At 39.4% G+C, this 25,908-nt stretch overlaps 4 protein-coding genes across 6 annotated transcripts; 3 read left to right on the forward strand and 1 right to left on the reverse strand.

Moving 5' to 3' along the window:
• The first annotated feature begins 2,159 nt into the window (after positions 1-2,159).
• LOC122059472 (zinc transporter 1-like) lies at positions 2,160-4,737 on the forward strand. Its single transcript, XM_042622261.1, has 3 exons — positions 2,160-2,872; positions 3,313-3,462; positions 3,885-4,737. Exons 1-3 carry the CDS (start codon positions 2,276-2,278, stop codon positions 4,188-4,190), a joined length of 1,053 nt encoding a protein of 350 aa, XP_042478195.1. The 5' UTR covers positions 2,160-2,275; the 3' UTR covers positions 4,191-4,737.
• A 3,935-nt stretch (positions 4,738-8,672) lies between these two features.
• LOC122059844 (protein SUPPRESSOR OF FRI 4-like) lies at positions 8,673-16,839 on the forward strand. 3 transcript variants are annotated; one of them, XR_006134131.1, is made up of 7 exons: positions 8,673-9,120; positions 11,887-11,987; positions 12,655-12,778; positions 13,276-13,700; positions 15,370-15,524; positions 15,654-16,310; positions 16,438-16,839. XR_006134131.1 is itself a non-coding variant. In XM_042622882.1 (7 exons), exons 1-7 carry the CDS (start codon positions 8,930-8,932, stop codon positions 16,507-16,509), a joined length of 1,122 nt encoding a protein of 373 aa, XP_042478816.1. In that variant the 5' UTR covers positions 8,675-8,929; the 3' UTR covers positions 16,510-16,839. The 3 variants fall into 3 exon arrangements, 2 of the variants coding, with proteins under 2 accessions (XP_042478815.1, XP_042478816.1); XM_042622882.1 differs by having other exon boundaries at positions 8,675-9,120; positions 15,654-15,707; XM_042622881.1 differs by having other exon boundaries at positions 15,654-16,839.
• Positions 16,840-18,150: 1,311 nt separating this feature from the next.
• Positions 18,151-21,309, forward strand: LOC122058631 (loganic acid O-methyltransferase-like). Its single transcript, XM_042621268.1, has 3 exons — positions 18,151-19,127; positions 20,675-20,894; positions 21,135-21,309. The coding sequence occupies exons 1-3, from the start codon at positions 18,471-18,473 to the stop codon at positions 21,278-21,280; spliced, it is 1,023 nt and encodes a 340-aa protein (XP_042477202.1). The 5' UTR covers positions 18,151-18,470; the 3' UTR covers positions 21,281-21,309.
• A 199-nt stretch (positions 21,310-21,508) lies between these two features.
• On the reverse strand, positions 21,509-23,681 carry LOC122060253 (anthocyanidin 3-O-glucosyltransferase 2-like). The gene has a single exon (XM_042623453.1). The coding sequence runs from the start codon at positions 23,118-23,120 to the stop codon at positions 21,675-21,677; it is 1,446 nt and encodes a 481-aa protein (XP_042479387.1). The 5' UTR covers positions 23,121-23,681; the 3' UTR covers positions 21,509-21,674.
• Between the last annotated feature and the right edge of the window lie 2,227 nt (positions 23,682-25,908).

Below are 25,908 nucleotides of genomic sequence, written 5' to 3' on the forward strand. Positions count from 1 at the left end.
ACTTTCTAGAATGAGATGTCTATTGAAATCAAATTGGAATCAGACTGCAGTCACTTAACCTCATACACCATGTAGAGGTAGATTCCATTCTTAGAAAAAAAAATTAATAACAATAATTCAATAATGCAATATTAAATTTGGAAGATGATAATGGGATAGGGAAAGAATATTTCTGTTGATTGATAGTTTAGATCCCATCCATTAAGGTGGATCTGAGAGCAGCTTTTTCTATCTCTGCATGATAACTGGAAAAGAGAACACCATGAAGAGTGAAAAGTGTAAATATCCAACCCAAAAGCTCAAACAATTGGGTTGAGGGACTCACAAATATATGAGGCAACAAAAGCCTTTAGGGGCAACTGATGTGGGACTATTGTCATACCCCGCCTCCACTCACCTGCTAAAACAAGTCCCCAACATCAAATCCCCCTCCCAATTAGCAGTTTTAGTGAGTGGGGAGGTGAGAATCGATTGGGGTTTCTCTTACCTAACTTAAGAAAGAGTGAAAATGGAAGAGAGAGAGACAACTTCCTAGAAGGTAGAGAGAGAGATGGTTTACCTTAAATGGGTAGATGCTCCCTTTGCTTCTTCTCTTCTTCCTCCTTCCTTGCTCTTCCCCTTCTTCTTCTTCTTCTCCTTGTTAAGGACTTCTATTTATATAGTCACTTAAGTTAACTAAGGGTTGTCGGACAAAATAATGGGTTTCCACCCTGGACTTCTATTTATATAGTCACTTAAGTTAACTAAGGGTTGTCGGACAAAATAATGGGTTTCCACCCTTTACCAGTTTATATTATAATTTGAGATAATGGGGCTCACCTTGGGGTGTCCCAATATATTAATCTATTTCTAATTATGTTGTTTCATCCTTAGGATTGGGTTTGATTTACCCGGGTGCGAAGGGTCGGGCCCCATAGTTAAATAACCTGATTTTGACCGGTATAACTCACCGGAGGTTTTCACTGATGAAAGCCGATTTGGTCCCTTTGTGTGGAAATGAATATTTAAGTTGAACGGGCCCTTTCTAAGGTGTTTCCAATATGTGAACCACACCCCTTGGTGCAATTTACTATTAAAGCTCGGGCACATCCACAAGTTACTAGTGGTTGTCACCCGGGTTGCATTACCTATGTCCAAAAGTTTAAATTTGGTCGGGATTTTGGGCACGGGTGTAACAACTATCCTCCCAACACTTATCCTCACTTGTAAGCAGATGGAACTGTGTACATGTGCATGGATGCACAGATGATGGAATGAGATAGAGGCAAGATTGGGACCTGCTTTGATACCATGTAAATATCCAACCCAAAAGCTCAAACTATTGGATGAAGGGACTCACAGGTGTATGGATAACGAAAGCCTTCAAGGGTAACCGACGCGAGAGCATTCTCCCAACCAAAAAACACTTTCCCACTCCCAAAATAAGTGCAAGATCAAGCCAAGTTCGCTAGGTTGCCCTTTGATTTCATCAGTGGATAACTAGAGACCCTTTGGATTTTCCAAGTATTATAATTTCATAACCCAAGTCAAAGGTTCTCCCTTTGTAATGTTATTCTGATATGCAGAAAATATTTTTAGACTCATATTTTTTACCAGTAGAGTATAGTTTAAGCTAACTGTAGATTCTTTTCCAATTCCCAATTAAGTTATTGTAGCAAAAAAGAGGACCCCCTGGCTAAGCTTGGCTACTTGAACCGCTCACAAAAAATTTTAGTTCCTTAAGAAATGAAAAAGAACCACTGCTAGATTAAGAAAGCTAGGCTAACATGAATTCTCTGCTTATTATTCGCTTACGAGGTACTAATTGATTTGTCCTATGGCAATAGTGCTGATAGTCCAACTTATAGTAAACTCAGGAAGGAAAAGGTACATGTTAGATATAATTCACTTTCAAAAAGTGCAAAATAGATGGGTAATCAAAGCATCATATGCTTAATAAGGGGAAAAAATGTTTATAAAAGTTGCACATCCTTAGTCTAAACAGGATTAATTTCCAGCAATTCTTGGACTCAAAGGCATAAGATGAAACTTTTTTAAGGAAATATGGGGAATTCATAATCTGTGGTCATGCCTATATATCAGACCCAAAGTCATATGACTGATGATAACATAGTTTCATGTTTCAATGCTACATATTGTTTTCATAACAAATTTCTGTTCAGCCAACTCAACTTGAGTGGCACAGTTTATTACTCCTTATCTATATAATGTAACACAGCTTCTCCAAACAATTAAAAACTTCTTTCTCCTTTTCCTTCACTTCCATTGTCTTGCCATGACTATACTTCAACCTAATTCACCTAATGTTTTAGCAATCTTCTTCTACCTTTTTCTACTCCTCCCTGTTTTAGTCTCTTGTGACTGTAAATGTGATGCTGTAGAAGACAAGAGACACAATAGAACTGAGGCAATTAAATATAAGATAGGTGCCATTGCTTCACTTCTGGTTGCCAGTGGACTTGGGGTTTGTATTCCCATCCTGGGGAAGAAATTTCAGGTTTTACGGCCAGAGAATGATGTTTTCTTCATGATCAAGGCCTTTGCAGCAGGTGTAATCCTATCAACAGGTTTCACACATATATTACCTGATGCATTTGATAAATTAAGGTCTCCATGCCTTGATCAGAATTTGTGGAAATTCCCATTCACAGGCTTCATTGCTATGATGTCGGCAATTGGGACTTTGATGGTGGACACTTTTGCAACTAGTTTCTATAAGAGGTTGCACTTTAACAAGGCTCAACCAGTGACAGAAGATGAAGAGAATGCTGGAGAACATTCAGATCACCTTCATGTTCATCCACATGGTTCAAACTTGATTGGTGAGGATTCAGTTAGATCTGAACTTACTCGCCATCGCATAGTATCACAGGTTGGTATATTGCTGAAAGCTCATTGTTAACTTCTTTCTCAGCAAAACCAGTGTGGGTACTCTTTCATTGTTTTGGTCTTGTCCTCTCTCTCTCTCTCTCAAATCATAATCATCTTTATGGCGTGAGGGCTCTACCAAGAAAAGTGAATTGAGTGTGAGATAACTTCTTGAACTATTTTGGTTCTGTTTAGTTGGTTTTCTTGGTATATGCTTTTGGAAGTGCCTCATTAATGATCTGTTTCTCCATTCTTTGTGAAATTAGATTCTCAAATTTGTTGATTTTCAATTCACCACTCCTTTTCTGCTCATCCTCATTTTGTTCTACTCTCTGAACATAATATCTACTCATTCATTTCCCTCTTTCTGTCTGATTAAAAATTTACAACACTTGGACTAAATGTTGCTATTTAATTATTATCAATAATCAAATCTCAATGCAGGTTTTGGAACTAGGAATTGTGGTTCACTCTGTAATTATAGGTATTTCACTTGGTGCTTCCAGAAGTGCACAGACAATAAAACCTCTGTTTGCAGCCCTGTCATTCCACCAGTTCTTTGAAGGCATGGGACTTGGTGGGTGCATCTCTCAGGTATCCAACTAAATCATATTAGTTTTCTAAATTAATTTTGTCTTCCTTCAAGCTTGGTTGTGTGATTGATCATCTCATCTTCTAAAGTGCATTCAAGCAATACCTGTTTTTAAAGGGTATCCAATGAGTTTTCAAGCAAAATTGATGAAACAAATGCTTAAGCTCATACCCTAGTGACAAGTATTGCTTCATAATTCCTGCACTAAAGGCTCCTAAATTTAGAGAGACATGTCCACATGTTCTCATTTACAATTCTCTTTGAAAAACCCTTATATGATGTATTCTTCTATTGTACTTCCCAATTTCCCTTCCATTACTGTCTATGTTAAGTTACTGCTTGGCTTATCCAATTCTAAATTCCCCAAGCATTTCTCTTTCCTTCAGTTTTATACTAAACATGTTTTATATTTTAAAAAAACCAGGCGAGATTCAAAAGTCGATCTGCTGCAGCCATGGCAATCTTTTTCTCCCTTACTACCCCAGTTGGGATCACTGTAGGGATTGGAATTACAAATGCTTACAATGAGAATAGCCTAACAGCTCTCGTGGTCGAAGGAGTTCTTGATTCTGCTGCTGCTGGGATTTTGATTTATATGGCGCTCGTAGACTTACTAGCAGCTGATTTTATGAACTCCAGGATGCAAAACAATTGGAGGCTTCAGTTAGGAGCAAATATCTCACTTCTTCTGGGGACAGGCTGTATGTCTGTCTTGGCTCACTGGGCTTAAAGTGCCATTATAGGTTTCATGGGAATTTTCCTACTAAAATTTTAAGTACTCCAATGCTTCCTTCAGATTTCATAAGAAAAACAAGCTACTATTTAAGTCCACTTAGCTAAGAAAAATATTCAAGCTCCTCCAATAAGAAGTGAGACACTTCCCCTTACTATGTCTTCAAGTGTTTTGCATCCTGGAGTTCATAAAATCATCTTCTTGGAGATGAACAAGCATTGAATGTGATTGAGAACTCTGGATCTCTCTGTTTGTGCTACAGCTCTCAATAAAGCAGGCCATGTTGGCCTTTTGGGTGGATTGGTGGTTGAAGCCTTGTGGAGCTACAGGTTGTTTAGTTATCATCTTAGAGGGAAACAGGAAACTTCTTGTAGCAGAAAATATTACAGAAAGCTTAGAGTATAGTGATCATTTCAAGAAAAAAATTGATATAAAAAAATATTATTTGTCTTCTTTTTTCCTTTGCACTATTGATTCACTGATAATCATTTTTTCCCCCCTCCCCTTTCTGACAATATGGGAATACTATACTGGAATTTTATTTTATCCAGGGATTCCAATTAAATGAAAGTTAAACTTAAAATGCAAACTAGACATCATATAGGCACCCTCCTGGAGTAGGACCCTCCATTTTTTTTTTTTTCCAGTATGAAGAAAATTCATTCAGTAGACCGTGTACAGCTTAGGGCCATTCTGTCTTGCACGAAATTGACAAGGCCTCATTTGCCAGGCTATGAATGGTAGTGCCATGAGTCATTCCCTTAATCAAATTGACACTATATGACATGTTTTAGGCCTCTCCGTAAGTATATATTTTTTGGATGGAGGTCTCCAATGATATCAGAATATGATGATATTGCACCAATGAAAAAGAGGGAGACAAATTCATTCGAATTATTGAGGAGAGAGAGTGTTAGTGTGAATCCCATGACTCGTTGAAGAAATCCTCACTCGAGATAATTTTTCTCATTATTTTTTTAATGAAAACTCCCAAACCAAAGATATTTAGGACTATACAAAAGATTAAATTCGCAAGTTGTGAAGGAAACATTCTCCCTTGTTGCAATATTTTGATTATAATAAACTAATCTTCTATGATTTAGAATATACATATTGGGATGTAGCTATGTATATCCTAAGTAGCCTAGAAGACTTCCAACTCAAGCACCAGAGTGAAGTAGGAAAAAAAAAAATTCATTAAAAGGGCCCAAGTTTTGTTTCACCCACAGTGAAGTGAGAATTTCTTAATCTACAGGTTTTTTTTAGTGGTTGAATGAGACTCTTATAATATATCAATGGTGTTTCAGACTTCGTACAACAAAAGGCAAAGGGAATAATTACACCCCAATGGCTAGATTCTCTTTACCATGGTAAGGAAACAGTTTCACCTTTAAAAAATAATGATTACTTTTTTTTTTTTTCAAAGTTTCTGTGAGGACACTATGAACGGGCATCAGTTCACTGTACCTTATAAACATTGCACAATAGGAAGAGATAAATGAAGAGAGAGGGGGTCACATTAAGACATCTTCTTCTTTCGCCGAGCGATTAAAACTTTGCCCAAACAAAAAAAATTTCTTAACTTAAAAAAACTTGTGTACGTCAGTTCAAACAGTAACACAACATTTCTCCATCTTAGCCTTTCTAGCTAGCTTATAGGTAACTGAGATTGACAATCTATTTCTCTTTACCAAGTCAATAATTTAAAGGTTGATATGATGTTACAAATATCGTACAAAACAGGGAAAATATTCCATGGCCAAGATGACTGGCACCCATTCTTAAGCCAAGAAATCATATGCTCACAATAAACATAAAATGAAAAGCCATTTCCATAGTGTGTTTGACCTATGCTTGACTCTCAAATGGGCACCTAGAGCCAAGTAGGTCAAAACCTATCTAAAGGTTTCAATCACATAACCAAAGGGGCACTTACGCTTAATCTCTCCCTCTCTCCACTCCTAAGGACAACTTGGAACTTATCTATTGTCCAACTCCAACCAATGTGGGAGAGGTTGGACTCTTAGACAGTAACCACATTGTCCTGTGGATGACCTTAGCTTCACAGTTGCCTATTAAGCTAGTGAACAGTTGTATGCAATACAAATTTAAATGTACAAAGAGGCACAATGACATCTAATCAATCATTAAAGGTGATGGCTATACTTTGTCTTGAAGCAATATATATTGTGGACAAAGTGTAGGAAGCTTCACAGCATTTACCACTGTTTTCTCTTCTCTTTTATCATGGTAGTGTCAACTTATTCAATGGTTGAGCTATGGTTATGTACTAGTTGCATTATATATAAAAATTTCTCTCTCTAGTAATACCAATGTGGATACACGAGTGGGGTTTCTAGGCCAAGTTGCAGAATGACCACACTAAGGAGTGAGGAGTGTGTATCACATGTGGTACTGTTTGAACATATAGTGTTTATAGTACAAAGGAATAATCATGATAAGGAGGTTGGCTGTGTTCATAATAGGGGTGAAAAATATTATCACATGAGAAGCTACGACTCTCATAAGAATTTTGTAATCTAGATCAGGTCTATATCAAATTATATTGAGTCATTCTTGACATGCTCATGAGCATTGGATTGATATCGTAAGGGAGTCATTCAAGGAGTGGTGGATGTCAATGAGGAGTTTCGAATCAAGTATTGGAAATGGGTATCAAAATCCCAGCCATTGAGTGCACTCTATGGCTAGGAATGGCAGAGAAATTTAGTCCCACATCGGTCGGATGGTATGCGATTGTTATGCTTATGTCCTTAGTAAAAACTTCTCTACTCCAAAGTTTGGGCTTTTAATTAGATGCTGTCAAATGACATTAGAGCACTATTTATGGCCATGACCCAAAACTAAAGCTAAGGGAATGGAGAAACAAATTAGGCTTGTTATTCTCTTTCTAGAAACAAGTGGGAATGAATCTCCATAAAAGTATACCTGCGACTCCAATGTCATGTCACACTTTTGCATTTCCAAAAAATTGTTTTTAGACATAGAAATATGAGAAATAAAATCAAACGGAACCCTGGACTTTACACCAAGTCACCAATCATATGACGAAGGCCCAAGGTTTTTGCCTCAAGACTGGAGCTGCATATTGGCCCAGGCTAGCCCAGGTTATGATGTTTTGGGAGGTTGGGCTGGCAAAAATATATGCTTAGAACTTTGAAGCCTATATATAGTCCTATGGGCTGGATTGAGTGAAATTGAAACACCCTGTGACTGGCCCATTTATTTAATATATATGGGCTTTATGCGAATGATGTTTGGATTTTTGAGTAAATCGCATCTCGTGACCAAATAATTCTATAGAGGTGGCGCTCCCATTCATAATCCCACTTTTTTTTTTATCGTTTTAGTATATTATATATTTTTTTCTTCATGTTATTTCACATGTGTATTATAGAAAGAAATAAAACTGAAAAATCCTGATTAGTTGGCTGGTGAATTACACAGAAGGATAGGGAACAGCTGTGAGCAAAGGGTCTTTCACTATGAAGGAGAGAGAGGCAGACACATGATTGGGCAACCCTACGACATGTCTAGCTTTTTTCCATGATACAATGATAGATCACTTTCAAATTACTTTTGAAAAATAATTTTATACCCTACTTAAGGAACTTTTAAGATTTTTCTTTTAACTGCTAACTTATATAGAATATGATAAGGGAAAATCAAAAGAAGATGTCATATTCTAAATACAAGTATAAAGGTGTAAGTTGGATAGTCACACTAATTAAATGAAACTCAACGCTCATGTATATAACACGAATTAACTAGTTAATTATTCTACGTATAGAAAAAGTGAACACTAGAAGCTACTCTTTGTGTTAGTAACTAAACATTAACTATTTTTTATTTATAAATTATTCTCAGGGCGGTATTCTTTCACCCACTGTGGGCATTAATTAGGTGAAATAAGTGTAAAAAATGGAGGAAAGAAAAAATGGAGGAGAGATATTTTGGATCTTCCTAATAAGGGATATAATAATAAAGATTAGATCGTGGGTTTTCCTTCGTCCACGTTGGAGGAAAAGCTTTTTGATTTTTTCTCTTTATGGCAATATAGATAGGTTGCATACTTAAAATACAAGCATCGATCATTTTACTTATATGATTGATGATGTGGCAGTTTCTAAACATATGGAATGTCCCAAAATACCCTTCTGATAGCCCGATTGCATCTCAAGCCTTGAAGTAAATGGATTCTTATTCACCACGGTTACTGGAAAACTCATGTTATTAACTTATTAATGTCAAACTATATAGAAAAAAAAATTCAATCATATACCCAACTTGTTGTATCCATTTTTGGTTTTATATTTTGGATGGTCCGGATATAGGTAGCAGATATTGGACATGGGTACATGATCCTAAACGGCTAAACCCACAGTCCGAACTCCGATGTCCGAACTCCAATGTTTCACTATTTCCATGATCTCGAAATTCTTTCACCAAAAAAAAAAAAAAAAAGTCCTAACAGGACTAAAATTAGCTCAGCACTTTGAGAGCGCGCGAGCGAGCGAGAGAGAGAGAGAGAGAGAGAGAGAGAGAGAGAGATCCTCTTCTCGGCGGCGACTTTGTTTATTTGAGTGGAGAGTGAGGGATAAACCCTAACCTAATCGAAGATTGTCGCAAGAGAAAAACCTAAGCATTCCGTTTCTTCGGAGGGGAAAGAAAAGAAAGCAGAGCCCTAATTCGTAGAAGGATATTGAGAAAAGCGAATGGGCAAGAAGAAGAAGAGGCCTTCGAAAGTCTGGTGTTATTATTGCGATCGAGAGTTCGACGATGAGAAGATCCTTGTTCAGCACCAGAAAGCCAGACACTTTAAATGCCATGTTTGCCATAAGAAGCTCTCCACCGCAGGAGGAATGGCTATACATGTTCTTCAGGTCCACAAGGAGTCCGTTACCAAGTAAGCCTCTAAGCCCTAGCGTAAACAACATACAATATTTTGTACCTTTAATTTGCTTCTCTTGCCATAGATATTTACCTCATTGTCTTGCATGAGTTTTTTTTTCTCTGGTTATTGGTTTTCTGGATTGATTGCAGTTCCTTTCTGGTGTACATATGATTTATTTTAGAGGGTTTGTTGTGTCCGCTAGAATTAATTACCTACCAAGGACTCTAACAGTGACCGTTGGAATTGCAATAATTTTCACCTTCTTGTGTTTCTCACTTACCATTCCCCTATACCTAATACGTGAAAGTGGTCAAACTGTATTGCTGTAAAGGCAACATTCATCAGACTGCAGTCATACAGTCCAAAAACCATGAATGTGTATTCACAAAAGAATTCTGCAATATAAAAGTCAAAATCTGTTCACTTTTATACCATTTACAGTGGTTTTGTATACCCATATGATGATCCTTAAGAACCACCTGAGATGCGGCGGCAGATTATCCATGGGTTTTTTTTTTTTTTTTTCGTACATCACGGGTATAGGATAATTTACTTTGATTAATCCTATGGGAGGAAAAAAATATATGTTGTTTGGCATTGGTGGTTTTATATTAGGAACTTGGGAGGTGTGGACATCAAAGTATGTTCTGGTGAGGTATTGGAGGGTGATTTGGTAACAGTGGAATTATGGCCAGGTTTGGCTGCTCATGTTGAAAGGAGAATTCCAATGCTATGTGTTGATACAGACGACAAAGAGCAATCCGTGGTGGATTTTGCGTCTTATTGGAAAGGCTGAGTTGGTGGATTCAAATTGACTTGTTCGCTTAAAAAGAAACCTAGGTGTTCTAATGACTTGTTTTGGGATGTCGGTGCTGTTTTAATCTAGCTTTTAGTGTGATATCAGCTTATGCATCTCAGTTGTAGGTACATTTTTTGAGTTCTTTACTTAGGCCAACTTTGCTGTTGTACTGTGTCTTCTTTCTTCCTTTATCAACAAATTTTTTGTTATTCATGAAAAGCCCAAATATGATGGTGGCATTGATGTTTCTTAGAACCTCTTCATTGTTTTTATTATTGTTATGCTTTGTAATAGAAATTTGCATAAATTGATCAAAAGAGGGGTGGAGTTTGATCATATAACAGCATGTCACTAAGAATGTTCTGACATTATTGTCAAATTGAAACCTCAACCTAAAATATAGATTGTAAGAGAAATCTGTAATCACACTAAGCTATCTAAAATAGAATTCCAAACTTTCTGTTGTTAATATAGTAAGTTGGTCATATCTTTTCCTGTACTACAGCTCGTTGTTACAAGATCTTGTTGATGCGGATCCGGGTTCCTAAAATCGGACTCGGATCACTTATGGGCCACAATTAACAACTAAACTAGTTTTCAAAGAAGTAGTGACATTCTTGTAAATTCAGGAACAACTCAAGCACTTAAAGAGAGGGAAATAGATAATACTATAATAGGGTCAAACTGGAATAGAAAATTAGAAGAGGAGGGGTATTCTGGAATTACAAAGATAAGGGGATTATTAGAACACAGGTTTAGAAAGCAGGGGTTTAAGTGTAATATTATCAATTATTTCTTATTAAAACACTAGTAGAACTTATCTCCTTCCCGATGGAACTCCAGACCAAGGCGGTAGACCAAGTAGCACTTTGGACAACAAATCTCGATCTCCAGGGCTGGTCTTGACCTGAGGCTTCAGGTAATGAATCGCAGCGCAGGATGATTGTAGACCCAGCTTCGACAAGCCTCAACCGTTCCCAAATCAGACCTGTCGTGAACCTGCAACTCGGGAAATAATCAGCACTGTTGCGGAACTCGAACTTGCAGCTGGATTGGTATTAGGGCTTAAGGTTCTAGGGTTTAGGTCGCCTCGGGAAGAGCTTCCTTCGCTTCAGATCTCAGGCCAAAAGGAGAGCTTACAAGAGAGATCGATCAAGCCTTCTGCAACCTAGTGAAGTACCGACAACAGAGAAAAGGAAGAACAGAGTATAACAAGGAAGGGGAAGAGTAAGAGAAGAGAAAAGAGAAAAATCAGAGATGGAGAATGAATATTAGAAAAGGGAAAGAAGAGAACCACGCACGGCAGCCATGGTTTCCACCCCAAAACACATTCCTTCAATTTCCCATCAATTCTCAAAACTAAAATCTCCATTGTGTTACATGAGCACTTAAAGGAAAATGATATCAATTAATGGAAACTAACCTAAATTAGCAACTGAAATATGAAATTGAATCTCCCTAATAACTTGACCACACCCTAAACTAACAATAAAGGAAACAAATCAAAGTACTAAATTAATCCCAATTCTACCCGCGCCCAACTGCATCACTTGTTCTTGAAGGTAAGGTAATTGGATATGCTTTCAAAGGAAACAAAAGCCACATTGAGAGGATTATTTTGACCTTCCAAAAACAAACCTCAATAAAAAGGTGATGGAAAAAACCTACCTAAATTGCAATGGTTGGACAGAAATTTTTGTTATATTGAGCCTACTTAATGGATTCCAGGGGTCAAGCATTGCAGTTTCTGCCAACTACTGATTATGTTGGAAAAAAATAGTGGTCACTAGTTTTCTGTAGAAGGTTTGTTTATTAGTTAATTATTTTAAGAGATAAAAATTGGAAATGCTCTTCTGTGGATTTTCTTCTATTTGGTTAATAAATTTCTTTGGTTCATTCAAAAGTTCTGTAGTGGGGTTTTTTTGTTTGTATTTCTTATGCATTTTGGCTGATTTTCCTTAATCTAATGGTCAATACAGGGTTCCTAATGCTAAACCTGATAGAGAATCAACAGAAATTGAGATTTTCGGAATGCAAGGGATCCCTCCTGATGTTTTAGCAGCACACTATGGAGAGCAAGGTAACGTTCCATTATATGTGCTCATAAAACTTGGTGAGATTTAAAAATTGAGAGCCGCATCTTATTGATTTGTTTAAATACTAAAATATTATATTTATTCTTAACGATTTGTTACCGATTTTGTACTATACTTTTGTTTGCATTCATTGTCCATAAGTTTTCTATGGATGGGCATACCTAGTTGTGCCATGTGGAAAAAAGGGGGGGGGGTTGCAATCCCAACCGTTGGATTGAGTTAGGCAATGGTCTATATTGACTGTATGTCAAATTTCTGGCTCAAATTCAATCATATGCCCTCCCATGACTTGGATGCATCTGGCACTCTCTTGGTAGTTCTCGATTTTTCAATGCTTTATTTTGCCACTTGGCCAACTCGGTTTGGGTTGGAAATGAACTTGCGAGCAGACTTTGGGGTCCATGATATTTCAGCCCCATCCAACTTGTTGCATGGCTGAGCTAGGTGCCTGTCGTTAAATACCTTATGGAAGGGCCCATTAGTCAGAACTGTGCACTATGCTTTGATATTGCCCCCATATTCACCATATGTGATACATGTCACTTAGTCACTTTATCAGGGGGGATGGTGAATGTGTGACAGTTCTTGGTTTGGGGTTAATCTTTTTAATTAGCTAACCTTTCTGATGAATATGAGAAAAATTCTTTGCAGATGATGATACCCAATCAAAGATTGCCAAAGTGGAGATTCCAACCCCAAAGCTTGGGGTTGTGGTCCCAGGAGCAGTAGGTATTGGGTTTCCTCCACAATCCCCTCTGGGTGCAATGCAACCAATGTATGCACGCTCTTCTTGGATTTATCGTTTTTACTGCTGATTTGAGAAGTTCAAATGTTAATAGATTGGACCAATTTATGTTAGTTCTCTTTAAGCTTTGTGGAGGGCTTTTGAGACCACCAATGCTGATTCTTGGTATAATATGGTCATTGTGAACTCTTTTATTTTCTGTATGATATCAAAGTTTGGTGGTTGGAATAGATAGAAGGCATATAAGAATTGCAGTGAGTTAGGTTGGAATGGCCAAAACTGAAGTGTCAAATCACAAAAAGATTTTAGTTTTGGCCATGGCTGAAATCAGAGCAGAATCAAAATCTGATTCCTTGCTTCCTCAAGAGAGTATTTATTTTTCTGCATTTGGGATGAACTAAATTAGTTTATTGTCCACTAATTGCATTATACAAAACAATATATATGTATATAGATAGATACTAAATTCAATTATACTTTGCTAACACATTCTCTAACCATTGCTTGTGTTTATTTCTTGGCTACAGCTACAATTCTGCATTAACAGTGCCTCCTTCGGGCTGGCCAGCTCCTCCTCGGCCACAACCTTGGTTTCCACCACATCCAGCAGTTTCAGTGACTCCTGCTGCACCTGTGGGAGTGGCACAGCAGCCTCTATTTCCTATACAGACTGGGCAGCCTCCTCTTTCATCCATCACATCCCCACAGCAACCACCATTTCCAATCACTCCACCTGGACTACCCTCATCCACACAGCTTGTTCCTATTTCTCAACCTTTATTTCCAATTAGTGGGAGTGCTACTGCCGTAACTCATAGTTCACCATTTTCTGCCCCCGTGCTTTCAATGACAATTCCACCGAGCACTCCAACAGAACTTAAAAGCTTGATTGACACATATTTAAGTGCGAACTCTTCTACTGGAAATAGCTACCATAACCCAACTGTTCAAGGTTTGAATTCTCTTCTCTCCTAAGGTCCATATTATATTTTGTTTAATACATACACTTGATTTGCATGTATTACTGCCTCAGAGGAATGTACTTCACATATGGATATTTTTTGGTTATGAGATGTTCACACCATTCTGGATAATATTAGTTCTGTATATTGTACACATTTTCTGTGAGTTACTTTTAATGTAGAGTTTGTTTTTTATCAGCATACATCTTGAAATGCATACATATCTTGTTGCAAGGGTCTGGAGAAGCTTCTTTTACATATGAATGCCACTTGATCAATGCAGTGATTGCAGTTGTGCAGAATTCTAAATTTATTTATTTTTTAAAAGGGTAAATTACAGCAGAGGTACCCAATGTTCAGAAAAACTATGTTTAAGGTACCTCATGGCTCATGTTCCAAATATTATGTTTGGGGTTCCTTGTTAAACGGATTCTGAGATTTAGTTCCTTGCCTCACCCTCATCTCCCGGCCCTTACAGAAGAGACTCACATGTGACAAAGCAGGCCACTGGCTTTGAGTCAACAGCACTGTAGTGCTTAAGAAGCCCAACAACTCTGCAACTCCCATGGGCAATTTACGGGGTATACCCATGTCGACAGATGCCAAGGCATTGGTGAGTTCTTTCAGAACTAGTTCTTCAACGGCTTCAATAAAGCTGAAGAATCCATTCTGAGCCCTGAAAGAGAAACCTGAAAAAAATCTACCAAGTTTTGATGGATCGAGGAGGTAAGTTAAACCTGAAAAAAATCTACCAAGTTTTGATGGATCGAGGACGTAAGTTTGCAAGGCATCCTCTTCCTTCTGTCTACGCATCTTGGATGTGGGGCTCCTGCTCGGACATCCTCTTAAATCATTAGATCTCCAATTACATAAATAAAACAAGAAGATCCATTGCTCATCCAAGAAGATCTCTTCGACTTTGATGGGAACAAATGCTCAATCCTCTTTGTATTATTCATCTTCTTCTGCTTCTGGAAAAGAGAAAAGGAATTGGTGGGCTCCCCAACATCTCTACAACTTCCCCTGCCCCCACCCTCTGCTATGCTTTAGCCTGTCTGTACCCTTCGCCTCCAGCCCCCCTCCCCTCTGTCCATCTACCTCCACCCCTAGCTCTGCTTCTAGCAGAGAGAAGGAAGCATATTATGGTTACCCTACCCATTGGTGGTGGTACTATATGAGGTTCCTTTTGCTTGCCGCTGTTATAGCGTTTCCATCCCTTCTCCAGCAGAGAGATGCCGAGGGAGATGCAAGGTACCCCAAGCAGAAGGGCTAATGCGGGAAAAGTTGGAAATACTTGAATAGAACAGGTTAACCCCAAACATAATATTTGAAAATGAGGTACCCCAAACGTAGTTGGTTGACCCTTGTTGGTTCCATTGGCTTTGTTAGGCTTGATGGATTGATTGATGCTACCAATAATCATGATTCAACATTGCGGTCATCGATTGATTCAATTATTTGAGTGTTTGCTTTCTATCCATCATTAGCAAATATGTCTGTTGATACTTGATTATGAGATCTTGTTTCCAAAGGGAGGTATGCTGTCATCCCCCACACCCCCACTTTTTTTTTTTTTTTTTTCAAATTTGATGTTATGCCAAGTCTTTTATTCCTGCTATACAGCCATTGAGGTTTTCGTTGCTGTTGCCTCTGCTGTAGGTGGTTCATTTGCAAATTCACATACATATGCTTCAGGTCCAAATACCGGTGGTCCTTCCATAGGGCCGCCCCCTGTGATTGCTAATAAAGCCCCAGCAACTCAACCAGGAGCAAATGAGGTTTATTTAGTTTGGGACGATGAGGCCATGTCCATGGTTGGTAGTCTCTACTTTTTTTCCTTTTTTTTTTTTAACTGAATTATTGATTGGGTTGCTGTCATCCCAGTTCCCCTCAGTTACAATTTTTTTTTTTTTGCTGAATACATGTGTTTAAATTATTACCAGGAAGAAAGAAGAATGTCCTTGCCAAAGTATCAGGTGCATGATGAAACTAGCCAGGTAAGTTACTATATCTCCCTCTTATTCAAATGGGTATTCGAGTTGCTTTGCATATCCAAATGGATGCGAAGGCTTTATATTTGCTGCTTTTCAGATTCAGTTATTCAGACATTCTTATGTATGTTAAGAGGTACTTTCATGCCTGCATTTTTCCCTATTTTAAAAAAGAACACACTGAAAAGATTCAACGGGCCTTTTAATCAAATATTACTCTAGTTCTTACTATGATAGCCGAGGGGGCATGGTGCTATTTTTAACTGCCACTCTGCGGTTTGCAAGCATTTCCTCCGATTTTGTGGGCATCAAAAGTTTCAAGTAGGTATTCACATTATCTTTGCTGGTAGTTAGTATTTACAAATCTGACAAGCATGCTGTGATCAGCTGGAGGGTTCTTCAACCTAGCATCGTTCCATGCGAATAAAATAGTGTATGTATTTGCTTTGTTGAAAATTTGAATTTGTTGGTTGGTATTCATTCTCCCTATGCTTGATTATGAAGTGTGGGGGTTTGGGAAGGAGGAGAATATTGCCAACAGGCTTTTTCCAATTCATAGCATTTCTTATTATCTTTTATGATCGCACAGTGCATTCAGACTTGGCCCAGGTCAGCTTCTGTCACAAGTTTGGTATCTCTTGCATAGAAGCAAACCTTAATATCTAATTTGTCTCTGAGGAATGACCAGTGGTCGGAATTTAATTCTGATTTCCAGCATTTTGGTTCCATTTTTCAGATGAACTCAGTTGATGCTGCCATAGACAGAAGGATATACGAAAGCAGGCTTGCTGGTCGAATGGCCTTCTAGTTCCACCGTGTTTCATTGGTGGATGAGCCATATAGAACTCGCGAGGAGGCGATCATTCTCAAAGAACCATAGACCAGAAGCCCAGTAGTAAATCCATGTTCTTATTTATTGTGCATTCTTTTGGGATGACGCCACTGTTCATGAATATTAGAATTTAGAAAGCCATTTTTTCTATATTTTGAGGTCTGAACTCTGAGGGATGTAATAACGTTCAACGGTCTCATCGTTTCTTGGATTTCATTTTTAACTATCCATTGTGACTTTAGTAGTGTTCACATTATAAGTGTAAGAATCTTCAACCTAATGTACAATCATCTGTGTTCCCTTGAATTGTCCAGTCTTTAACCGCAGTTGATCAATGGGTGTTTGTACCTTCTGTATTATATTATGAGCAGCTGAGAGGATGGATTGAAGAATCTTTTTTTTTTTTTTGGGGGGGGGGGGGGGGGTGATGGAGGGGATTTAACCATCTGTAGTACCTAAATTGGGCAAATCTGAGATTTTCAGGTTGGCTAACCAAGTTGATTTAGTTCCATTTCAGCCTAGTGAAAACTTGGAAGGTTGAACTGATTAGTAGTTAACTAACCTTGTTCATTTCTCTCCACCTCTGCAATTCTCACCTGTTGGCCTAGGAAGTACTGAACTACTGATGTGGTGTTTTTAGACTAATGTAACTGGTTGCCTATCTCGCCATGGATACTTGGCCTCCACACAACTCCCACCATCATTCACAAGATGAAGCTGTTTGCCTTTCGTATTTCTATAGCATCAGAGAAGAACGAGTTGATTCACCAGAAGCCATGAATTGAGAGATTATCTCTTCACCGTGGATAAAGGAAAACTCAGTTCAATTTTTATTTTCCATTTCAAACTCTAGGTCCACGAATAGCTCATGGATACCCTTTCTTTTGGCCAAGCCTGTCCAACCCGGTTCAGCCCATGCCAGTTGCATCCATTGTAGATTAAACAAGACAAACTAGATGAGGTAACAAAGATGCATGGAAGTGAGCTGAAGATAGGCTCATCGGCTGATCTCCTCCTCCAACACAACCCCCACCCCCATCCCCCAAAGCAGAAAAAGGTAAATAGCAAAATGAGTGATAACCTTATAGGCAAATAATCAATTTAATACATTCTTTGTGTTCCTGAACCAAGTGTGAATTTTGATTACTTATTTTTATTTCTCACAAATGCCCCTCCAAACACTCTTAATGGTATCATAGAGTGTTATTTGTTGAAACAAAGGACACGTTGTCATGAAACCATACATAATGCCTTCATATACGGAAGGAGCTGATCCGGGTTGCGATCAAATCTGCCAAAATGGCCTCTTTTAAGGGTGTGAATCATGGTTTTAGTGCACACTATCTGATTAGATATCAATTACTTTCAGAACCGATACAATTCCAATACACATTGGCAGTATCAGACAATTTTACCCTCGCTTGTCATTAAAAATAGATTTTTACTGTTTTACCCCTTATTCATATCATTTAATCGATAAGGTATTGGATATCAGTGTCGGTGGCTAGCAATATCAATACATCCAATACGATACCGATACATAGAACCAAGGTTTAAATAGATCTTGCTTTATGCTTTTCCAAGGCATTCGCAGAAAACAAATACTCAAGATTCAAAAAGGGACAAAAGTGTATTAATATTTCTTTGGAGTCCGATTCCAACTCGAGTTTGTTGATGCCCCTATGCTGGCCTAAAACCAAGCCGACTTTGGTTCTATGATCAACAAACTACAAAAGCATACACATTAAGAGAGAGAGAGAGAGAGAGAGAGAGAGAGAGAGAGAGAGAGAGAGAGAGAGAGAGAGATGAATGATACCGAAACCAGCACGTCCCCTGAAGCAGTTACTATGGTTGATGGAGGACGACCCAGAAACTGTTACTAGGTACTTCTCTATACACAAATCCATTACAAGCTTGGCATTCCCTTTTCATAGAAAATGGATATGAGTTATGTCAAGGAAAGGATCGAAGAAGAAATTTCCAGGAAGCTTGATATTAAACATTTCTCATCTACTACAGAGACACTTCACATTGTAGATCTGGGCTGTTCAATTGGACCCGACACATATTCAGCAGTGCAAGACATAATAGATGTCATAGAACTCAAGTACATCTCTGAAGGTCTAATAGTTCAAATCCCAGATTTTCTAGTGTTCTTCAACGATTTCGCTTCCAATGATTTCAACACTCTCTTTTCATCTTTCCCTCCCAACAAAAAATACCTTGCGGCTGGTGTACCTGGTTCGTTTTATCAGCGATTGTTTGCCGCGGGATTTCTCCATTTTGTGTACTCATCTAATTCTCTTCAATGGCTCTCCAAGGTTCCAGAAGAGGTGGAAGACAAGAACTCTCCTGCATGGAACAAGGGGAAGGTTATTTATAGTAGCGCCCAAAAGGAAGTAGTAGATGCTTATTCAACTCAATATAGAGAGGACATGGAGTCGTTTTTGTGTGCTAGAGCAGAAGAGCTTGTGCTTGGAGGGATGATGGTGCTTCTCATGCCAGGCCTCTCAGATGGAACTCCACATTCTAAATGCTCTCACTGTATGTTATATGATCTTCTAGGATCTTGCCTCCTGGATATGGCTCAGATGGTAAGCCCTGCTTCGCAAGAATTCCTCCTTTATATGTGTGTAAAAGGGCCTTAACGATAGTAGATCCTCTGCAGGCATGCTCATCTAGATGTATACATGAAGATCTAACACCTGTCACTTTTGCTTCCATATATATCCCTCTTCACCTTGAGGATGACAGGAAATTAGATCCTCACATGTATCAAGTGAACGTACGTGCAGCCTTAATTAACCTGGTATAAAAATTCCCTGCTTCTACGAGAGGGTGGGACCCACAAAATTTCTGGCCCCACCTACCATGTGGCAATAATACGGCCATGCAGGAACGCCTTCTTAGGTGAGAAGACAATGTTAACCAAAGCTCTGTATTTATTTAGGGATTGAGTTCTTTGTCCAGGAGTGTGGCGTATTTTACCAAAAAAAAAAAGAAAAACGAGTGTAACGTGCACTAGTGCTTCTTAAAAAACAGAAAAAAAGAAAAAGGAGTGTAGCGTACACTAGTGCCTCCTGAGTCTCTTCATTCTCTCTTCCCATTATAGGGTATCTATATGTCATTTCACACACACACAGAGGCACTAGCATACATTCGGTCCAAATCCGATGTGGGTGTCAGAGCATTGAGAGGACTGGGGAGAACGCACCTCTTGTCTAACAATTATCGTGCGCAGGGTAAATGTTGGGTAGCCAAGTGAGGACGAGATAACTGCTGAAAGCATTTAAGTAGTAAGCCCACCCCAAGATGAGTGCTCTCCTTTTTTGACTTCCCTGAGCCTCCGATAGCATTGTCGAGAAAACGACGAATTCTCTACCCCTACAGGGATGGAGCGATAGAAATTTTGATAATCTAAGAAAAAAAGGTCAATGCAAGCCAAGTCATTTGCCATTACAATAGGTGTCAAGTGGAAATGAACTTAGAACTTTATCCCATTTATTAATAACGGAAAGTCTCTCTAAACAAGTGGCATAGTCTATGCCAATGTTCTCCATTTCTATCTCCTCTTTGTCCCCTATTGATGGACCACCTTCCACAATCTACGCTCCCCATTGGGTGGCTCCCCCCACACATTGTTAGCTGAGAGAGAACCCTCTTCCTGATTTATTGGTGGTAGAAGATCATTGCCAGACTGCCTTTTAATGCATATTTATCGTTGTGCTCCTCTATGTTGCTTATTTAGACAACCCTTTTCCTCTACTTATTTTGATTTTAAGATATTAAATAGCTGCCATAGACTCGAACCTAAATCCTCATGTTGAGAGCCTCAGCTTTTACCATAGTAAGCGAACCCTATAATAATTCTTATTTTGGCATGATCCATTTAATTAATCATCCATTTTTATTTTAAATTGATTTGACAGAATTTATTAATATAATTATTGTTGTACTGCTATTGGTACTAAGGCTTTATTTTCGGCATGATCTATTTAAATAATCATCCTTTTTTTTTTTTTTTTAAATTGATTTGACAAAATTTATTATTATTATTATTATTGTTATTGTTGTTGTACTGCTATTAGTACTTAAGCTTTATCACTTATTAATTCTGGTGATTAATTTAATTTCTTGGTAGGAATTAGTCAATGAAGAAAGAGTGGATACTTTCAACTACCCCATATACATTGCATCTCCAAAGGAGTTAGAGGAGTTGGTGAAGAAGAATGGATGTTTCAGCATTGAGAGGTTGGAGATGGTGACTTGCTTGATAAGGGACGTCGAAACACCTGGTGTAGAAGTGTATACAAAGCATTTAAGAGATGGAATGCAAGGACCCATCAAGGAACACTTAGGAGGTGAGATCCTAGAGGAGTTGTTCGATAGGTTCTCTAAGAAAATTGCAGAGTCTTCCCACCTCATCGAAGAAAGCTACAAGAAACCAAATCAATTATTTGTGATTCTAAAGCGCAAGGTGGCTGATTGATTAGATGACGCTCGATCTACTCACACTATGTAATTGTTTTAGGCTCTTTAGATCTAACTTTCCGCTATTTACTGATTGCTTTACCCAAATTTTTTTTTTTTTTGTGAGGCAGTGACCAGTAATGAGGATCCAACGGATGAGATGCATGCCTTATTCTATCGATCGTTGAATTTTCACTGCCACTCACTGCTCACTATGGAAGATTTGAGTGAGGGGAGTGGTTGTGTGGCCTTATATTATTGTCCATCTAACGTCTAGAGGATTGGTCAAGTAAAAGCTATGTTTGGGAAAATTGTGGATGCTGGTGGTTGCTATGAACAAATTCCAAGTCAATGGAGTTTTTTTTATTTGTAATCGTCCAAATGATACCTCTAAGTATTGACTTACCTCATAAAGATGTTCACGTCAAGAATAAAAAATAGTTTTCAAAAGAAATAAATTGAAAATGACTTATTATCATATCACTATCAAAAGAGGAACATAATATAAAAAAAAAAAAATGCAATATATTCTAAGAAAAATAGGAAAAAATAAAAAAGAAAAAAGGTGGGGGGAAGAGGGAACGGTGGGGTTATTACTAATTCTAAGAAGACATCGAAAATAAACTCTTTTAATTAGTCGTCAAATTGGGACACATTTGACGCCAACTTCTTCAGCTCTCATTAATCAGATCTGCAATGAAGCGTCCCAAAGAAGTAAACGATGATCCACCGTCCATCAGAACCCGCCTACTATTCTCCCCTATTTCCTTGACCTTCTTCCTCACCTCACAATCGGAATCCATCAAACACCTAACCGCTCTGTCCACCTCCTCCGCCATCACCAAATCATCACCTCCCCTATAATCCAATCTGAGCTCCACCACCAATCCTCCCAACTCCCTCACCATCTCAAACGCATTGATATGCTGCTCCCCATATAATGGCCACGCTGCGATGGGCACACCGAACCATAAGCTCTCCAATATAGAATTCCATCCGCAATGAGACACGAACCCACCTATCGCACGGTGACCCAGCACATCCACCTGTGGGACCCATCCACACACAATCCCTCTCTTCGCCGTCCGATCTAAGAATCCTTCCGGCAAAACCTCCTCAAAATTCGTGTATTCTGTACGAGAAACTTGGCCGAACTGTGGTGGCTGGCGCAATGACCACAGGAACCGTTGCCCACTTCTATCAAGCCCAGCCGCTATCTCCTTCACCTGTTGTGCACTGAAGCTCCCCATGCTGCCGAAGCACAGGAACACAACCGATGACGTGGGCTGATCATCCAGCCATTTCTTTGCGCTACTGAATTGCGTCTGATCGTATTCCGACTGAATCAGACCCTGAAGATCGAGCAACGGCCCAACCGGGTATACCGGTGGGGTCGAACCGTTTGAGGACAACGATTGAACCGCGAAGGGTTCAAGCTCAGCAAATGTGTTTATGATAATCCCCTTCGCTTCCCTGAACCTGCAGCCGTGGTAGACGGTCCAGGTAAACCCGTCTTTGTTTTTGCACCATAAAGCCAGGGGCAAGGCCTGGGGTGGGATTGAGTTCTTGAAACTCGGGATAATTAACTCAGTCTCCGAGTCCTTGAAATCGGAGTTGATGGAGGTATCAAGTGCCGGGAGATGGAGAAAGAGACCCAGCATGCAAGCACTACATGTGAAGAAGATGAAGGAAGGGATCCTGAGTTCGGTGGCTACGTCGATCATGGCTGTACACGCCATATCGATGATTAACCCGGTGAGTCCAGATGGTTTGGAATCGGATGTCTCGGGATTGAAGAAGAGTTGGGCGATTGTGTTCTTGACAAATGGTTTGTTGCCCTCTATGAAGATGGATACCATGGCTTCTGGGCTCTGAGCCGTGTCCGGTGAAGGTAGGTCGAGGTGAGGCAGTTCGATGAAGTGGATTCCGGCGAGGGAAGTAGAGAGAGATTGGATGCGAGCTTTGACATCTGGGGTGCTGGGGAAGTTTAAGATGAGAATAGTAATGGAGATGCGTGGGTCTCGAGCCATGAGGTGCTTGGCCAGCTCGGTCATTGAAACTATGTGACCCATGAACGGAATTGGAAGGAAGACTAGTTCTATTCTGTTTTTACTCATGTTCTCCTTCTTCTTCTTCTTCTTCTTCGCCTTCCTTTGCAAGAAAGGTTGTCACTGATTCAACTTGGAATCAACTTTGCACCCAAAGTCACTTACCTTGAAGTTCTCCGCTTCCCCAAGATAGGAAAATTTCACCTGTCGTTCAGGAAGATTTCAGATCTCAAAGTCACAGATCCAGCCACTATGTCGAATCTCGCCTTCTATTAGAAGGTTCAAAATATATTAATGAAAAAATTATGATACAAAAGGAAAATGAAACCAACAACAAAAAAGGCAAGGATTCTTACACGATAGACCCACCTTCGGCATTGTTATAAGTAGGAAAATCGCATGAAAGCACCTAAACCCAGAAAAAATAAAATACAAGTTACATGAATCTGTAGTTAGGACGATTGTTTGCATCCATCTCAAGCTCTATGGACATCAAAGGGGGCCACAAAGTCATTGGAGGAGAAACATCATGCTTTGTTGCCGTCTTCGCGAGAAAGTCAAAATCAGTCCAGTAGTGAACACGACGGCTGAAGGAGAATCGTCTTTCAGAGATCTGTGAATCAAGTTGGAGATTTTGGCAAGCCTGGAGCAAAGTTCCACCTAGCCCTTCAACCCTGATATTTAGAATATTGGGAAAATTACATGATTACTCACTTTTGGGTTTCCTTTTACAAAATTACCTATAAAAAGTTTTGATCGACAAAAATACCCAAAATTAGGTTTGGGTTTACAAAACTACCCAAAACAGTGATTCTCCTTAATTTGCCTATTTGTTTTGTCATTTTTACCCCTGACCAAGGTTGTAGCACGACCTGATGGAGGCCGAGGTGGCAGCCTGGCCTAATGGAAGCCGAGGTGATAGCGCGGCCTGATGGAGGCCGAGGTGGCAGCCCGCGCTCCACCTCTGCCTCCGTAAAGCCATGCTAAACCTAGGCTTCCATCAGGCCGTGCTCCACCTCGGCCTCCATCAGGCCGTGCTGCAACCTCGGCCTCCATCAGGCCGCGCTCCACCTCTGCCTCCGTAAAGCCATGCTGAACCTAGGCCTCCATCAGGCCGTGCTCCACCTCAGCCTCCATCAGGCCACGCTATCACCTCGGCTTCCATCAGGTCGGGCTACCACCTCGGCCTCCATCAGGCCGTGCTACAACCTTGACCAGGGGTAAAAATGACAAAACAAATAGGCAGATGAAGGAGAATCACTGTTTTGGGTAGTTTTGTAAACCCAAACCTAATTTTGGGTATTTTTGTTGACCAAAACTTTTTGTGGGTAATTTTGTAAAGAGAAACCCAAAAGTGGGTAATCATGTAATTTTTCCTAAAATATTCGTGAACTCAAACGCACAAGTTCGAGCTTATCTCCTTAGTCCTTGGTGATTAATAGGTTTCAGAAGGGAGTACAGAGAAACAGGGAAAGCGCGAGGTTCAGTTAATATTTTCCAATAATTTATGAAAGAAAAATTATCACTGATTCAACTTGGAATAAACCGGCATTGATTCCCGTTCTCTGAGTGATGGAATTAGACCAAGTCCAATCCAACTGACTCGAGCTAATTCTGTGACGATCCTGGACAATTCCGAATTGATTTAAATTGGAATAATATCAGAGCTGATGGAGATCATGGATTTAGTAATTGGAATCAGGATTGATATTCGTCTTGGTCGATACTGATTCGAATTGAAATATATTGGTTTCGATCGGATGGAGCTGATACCATTATGGATCAATCCTATACCAATTACTAAAACCATCTTGTGGGCTGTGAAATATAGATTTTGAAGGTTTATAAAGTGAAGATGATGTTGTGAGTGTATTTTCATAGTCTGGTATGGTGAAAAATCTTTCTATCTATGCCCTTTGGGAAGAATCTCCCCACCCTCAATTATTTATTTATTTTTTTTTTAATATTCTGAGTAAACTAATCAGACCACCTTGTCCTTGACCGTAAATACAACCCACTCTGCCATGGTTTCTTACTTCGACATGTGCAAGACCTATTGTTGATACTAGGGGTGTCAACAGGTCGGGCCGGTCCGGTTTCGATCGGGCTTAATCGGGCTTGAAGACTTTCAAAGGCTACACCGTGTCCGCCCATTTAACTAATCGGGCTTAGTTATTGAGGGCATGGTACACTTTATATTCGGTCGGTCGGTCTCGGGCTATAATCGAGCTACTTTAATCGGGCTTTAGTCGGGCCTTAACCGGGCTACGGACATGTTTAATGTTAAACGGGTTTTAACCGATTTTTAAACAGGCCCCCTTTAAAATGTGCTCTTATATTCCGGCCCACTCATGCAAGCCCAAAAAAATGACAATAAATCAATAAATGATACCAAATATAACCATTATTTAAAATGTGAACATGTCTTTTAATTTTTAGTTTTTATTCTTTAATTTGGGGGGTAAAATAGGTATTCTACAATCATTAAAGGGTCGGGCCAAGTCGGTGCACAATAGGCCGGTCTCGGTCGGGCGTTATTCGGTCGATCTCGATCGGGCACCCGACGGTCCAAATAGCAAAATCGAGACCGACCATTTATAAACGGGCCAGGCTCAAGCCCGACACATTTAATAAACGGTCCGGGCCGGGTCGGTCTATAAACGGTCGATCCCGATCGGTTTAGTCGGGTCGGGCCACGAATTGACACCCCTAGTTGATACTGAGTAGTAATCACAAATTTTTATCTATTTTTCATGATATTATGCAAGATCCAACTCTTCTTCTGAGCAGATATCACCCAAGTCAACTTATAGCTACCAAGGCGATCGACAAATGTCCAAACAATTATCCAACGGCT

Source organism: Macadamia integrifolia, chromosome 13 (assembly GCF_013358625.1).
Source record: "Macadamia integrifolia cultivar HAES 741 chromosome 13, SCU_Mint_v3, whole genome shotgun sequence".
Classification (NCBI taxonomy): Eukaryota; Viridiplantae; Streptophyta; class Magnoliopsida; order Proteales; family Proteaceae; genus Macadamia; species Macadamia integrifolia.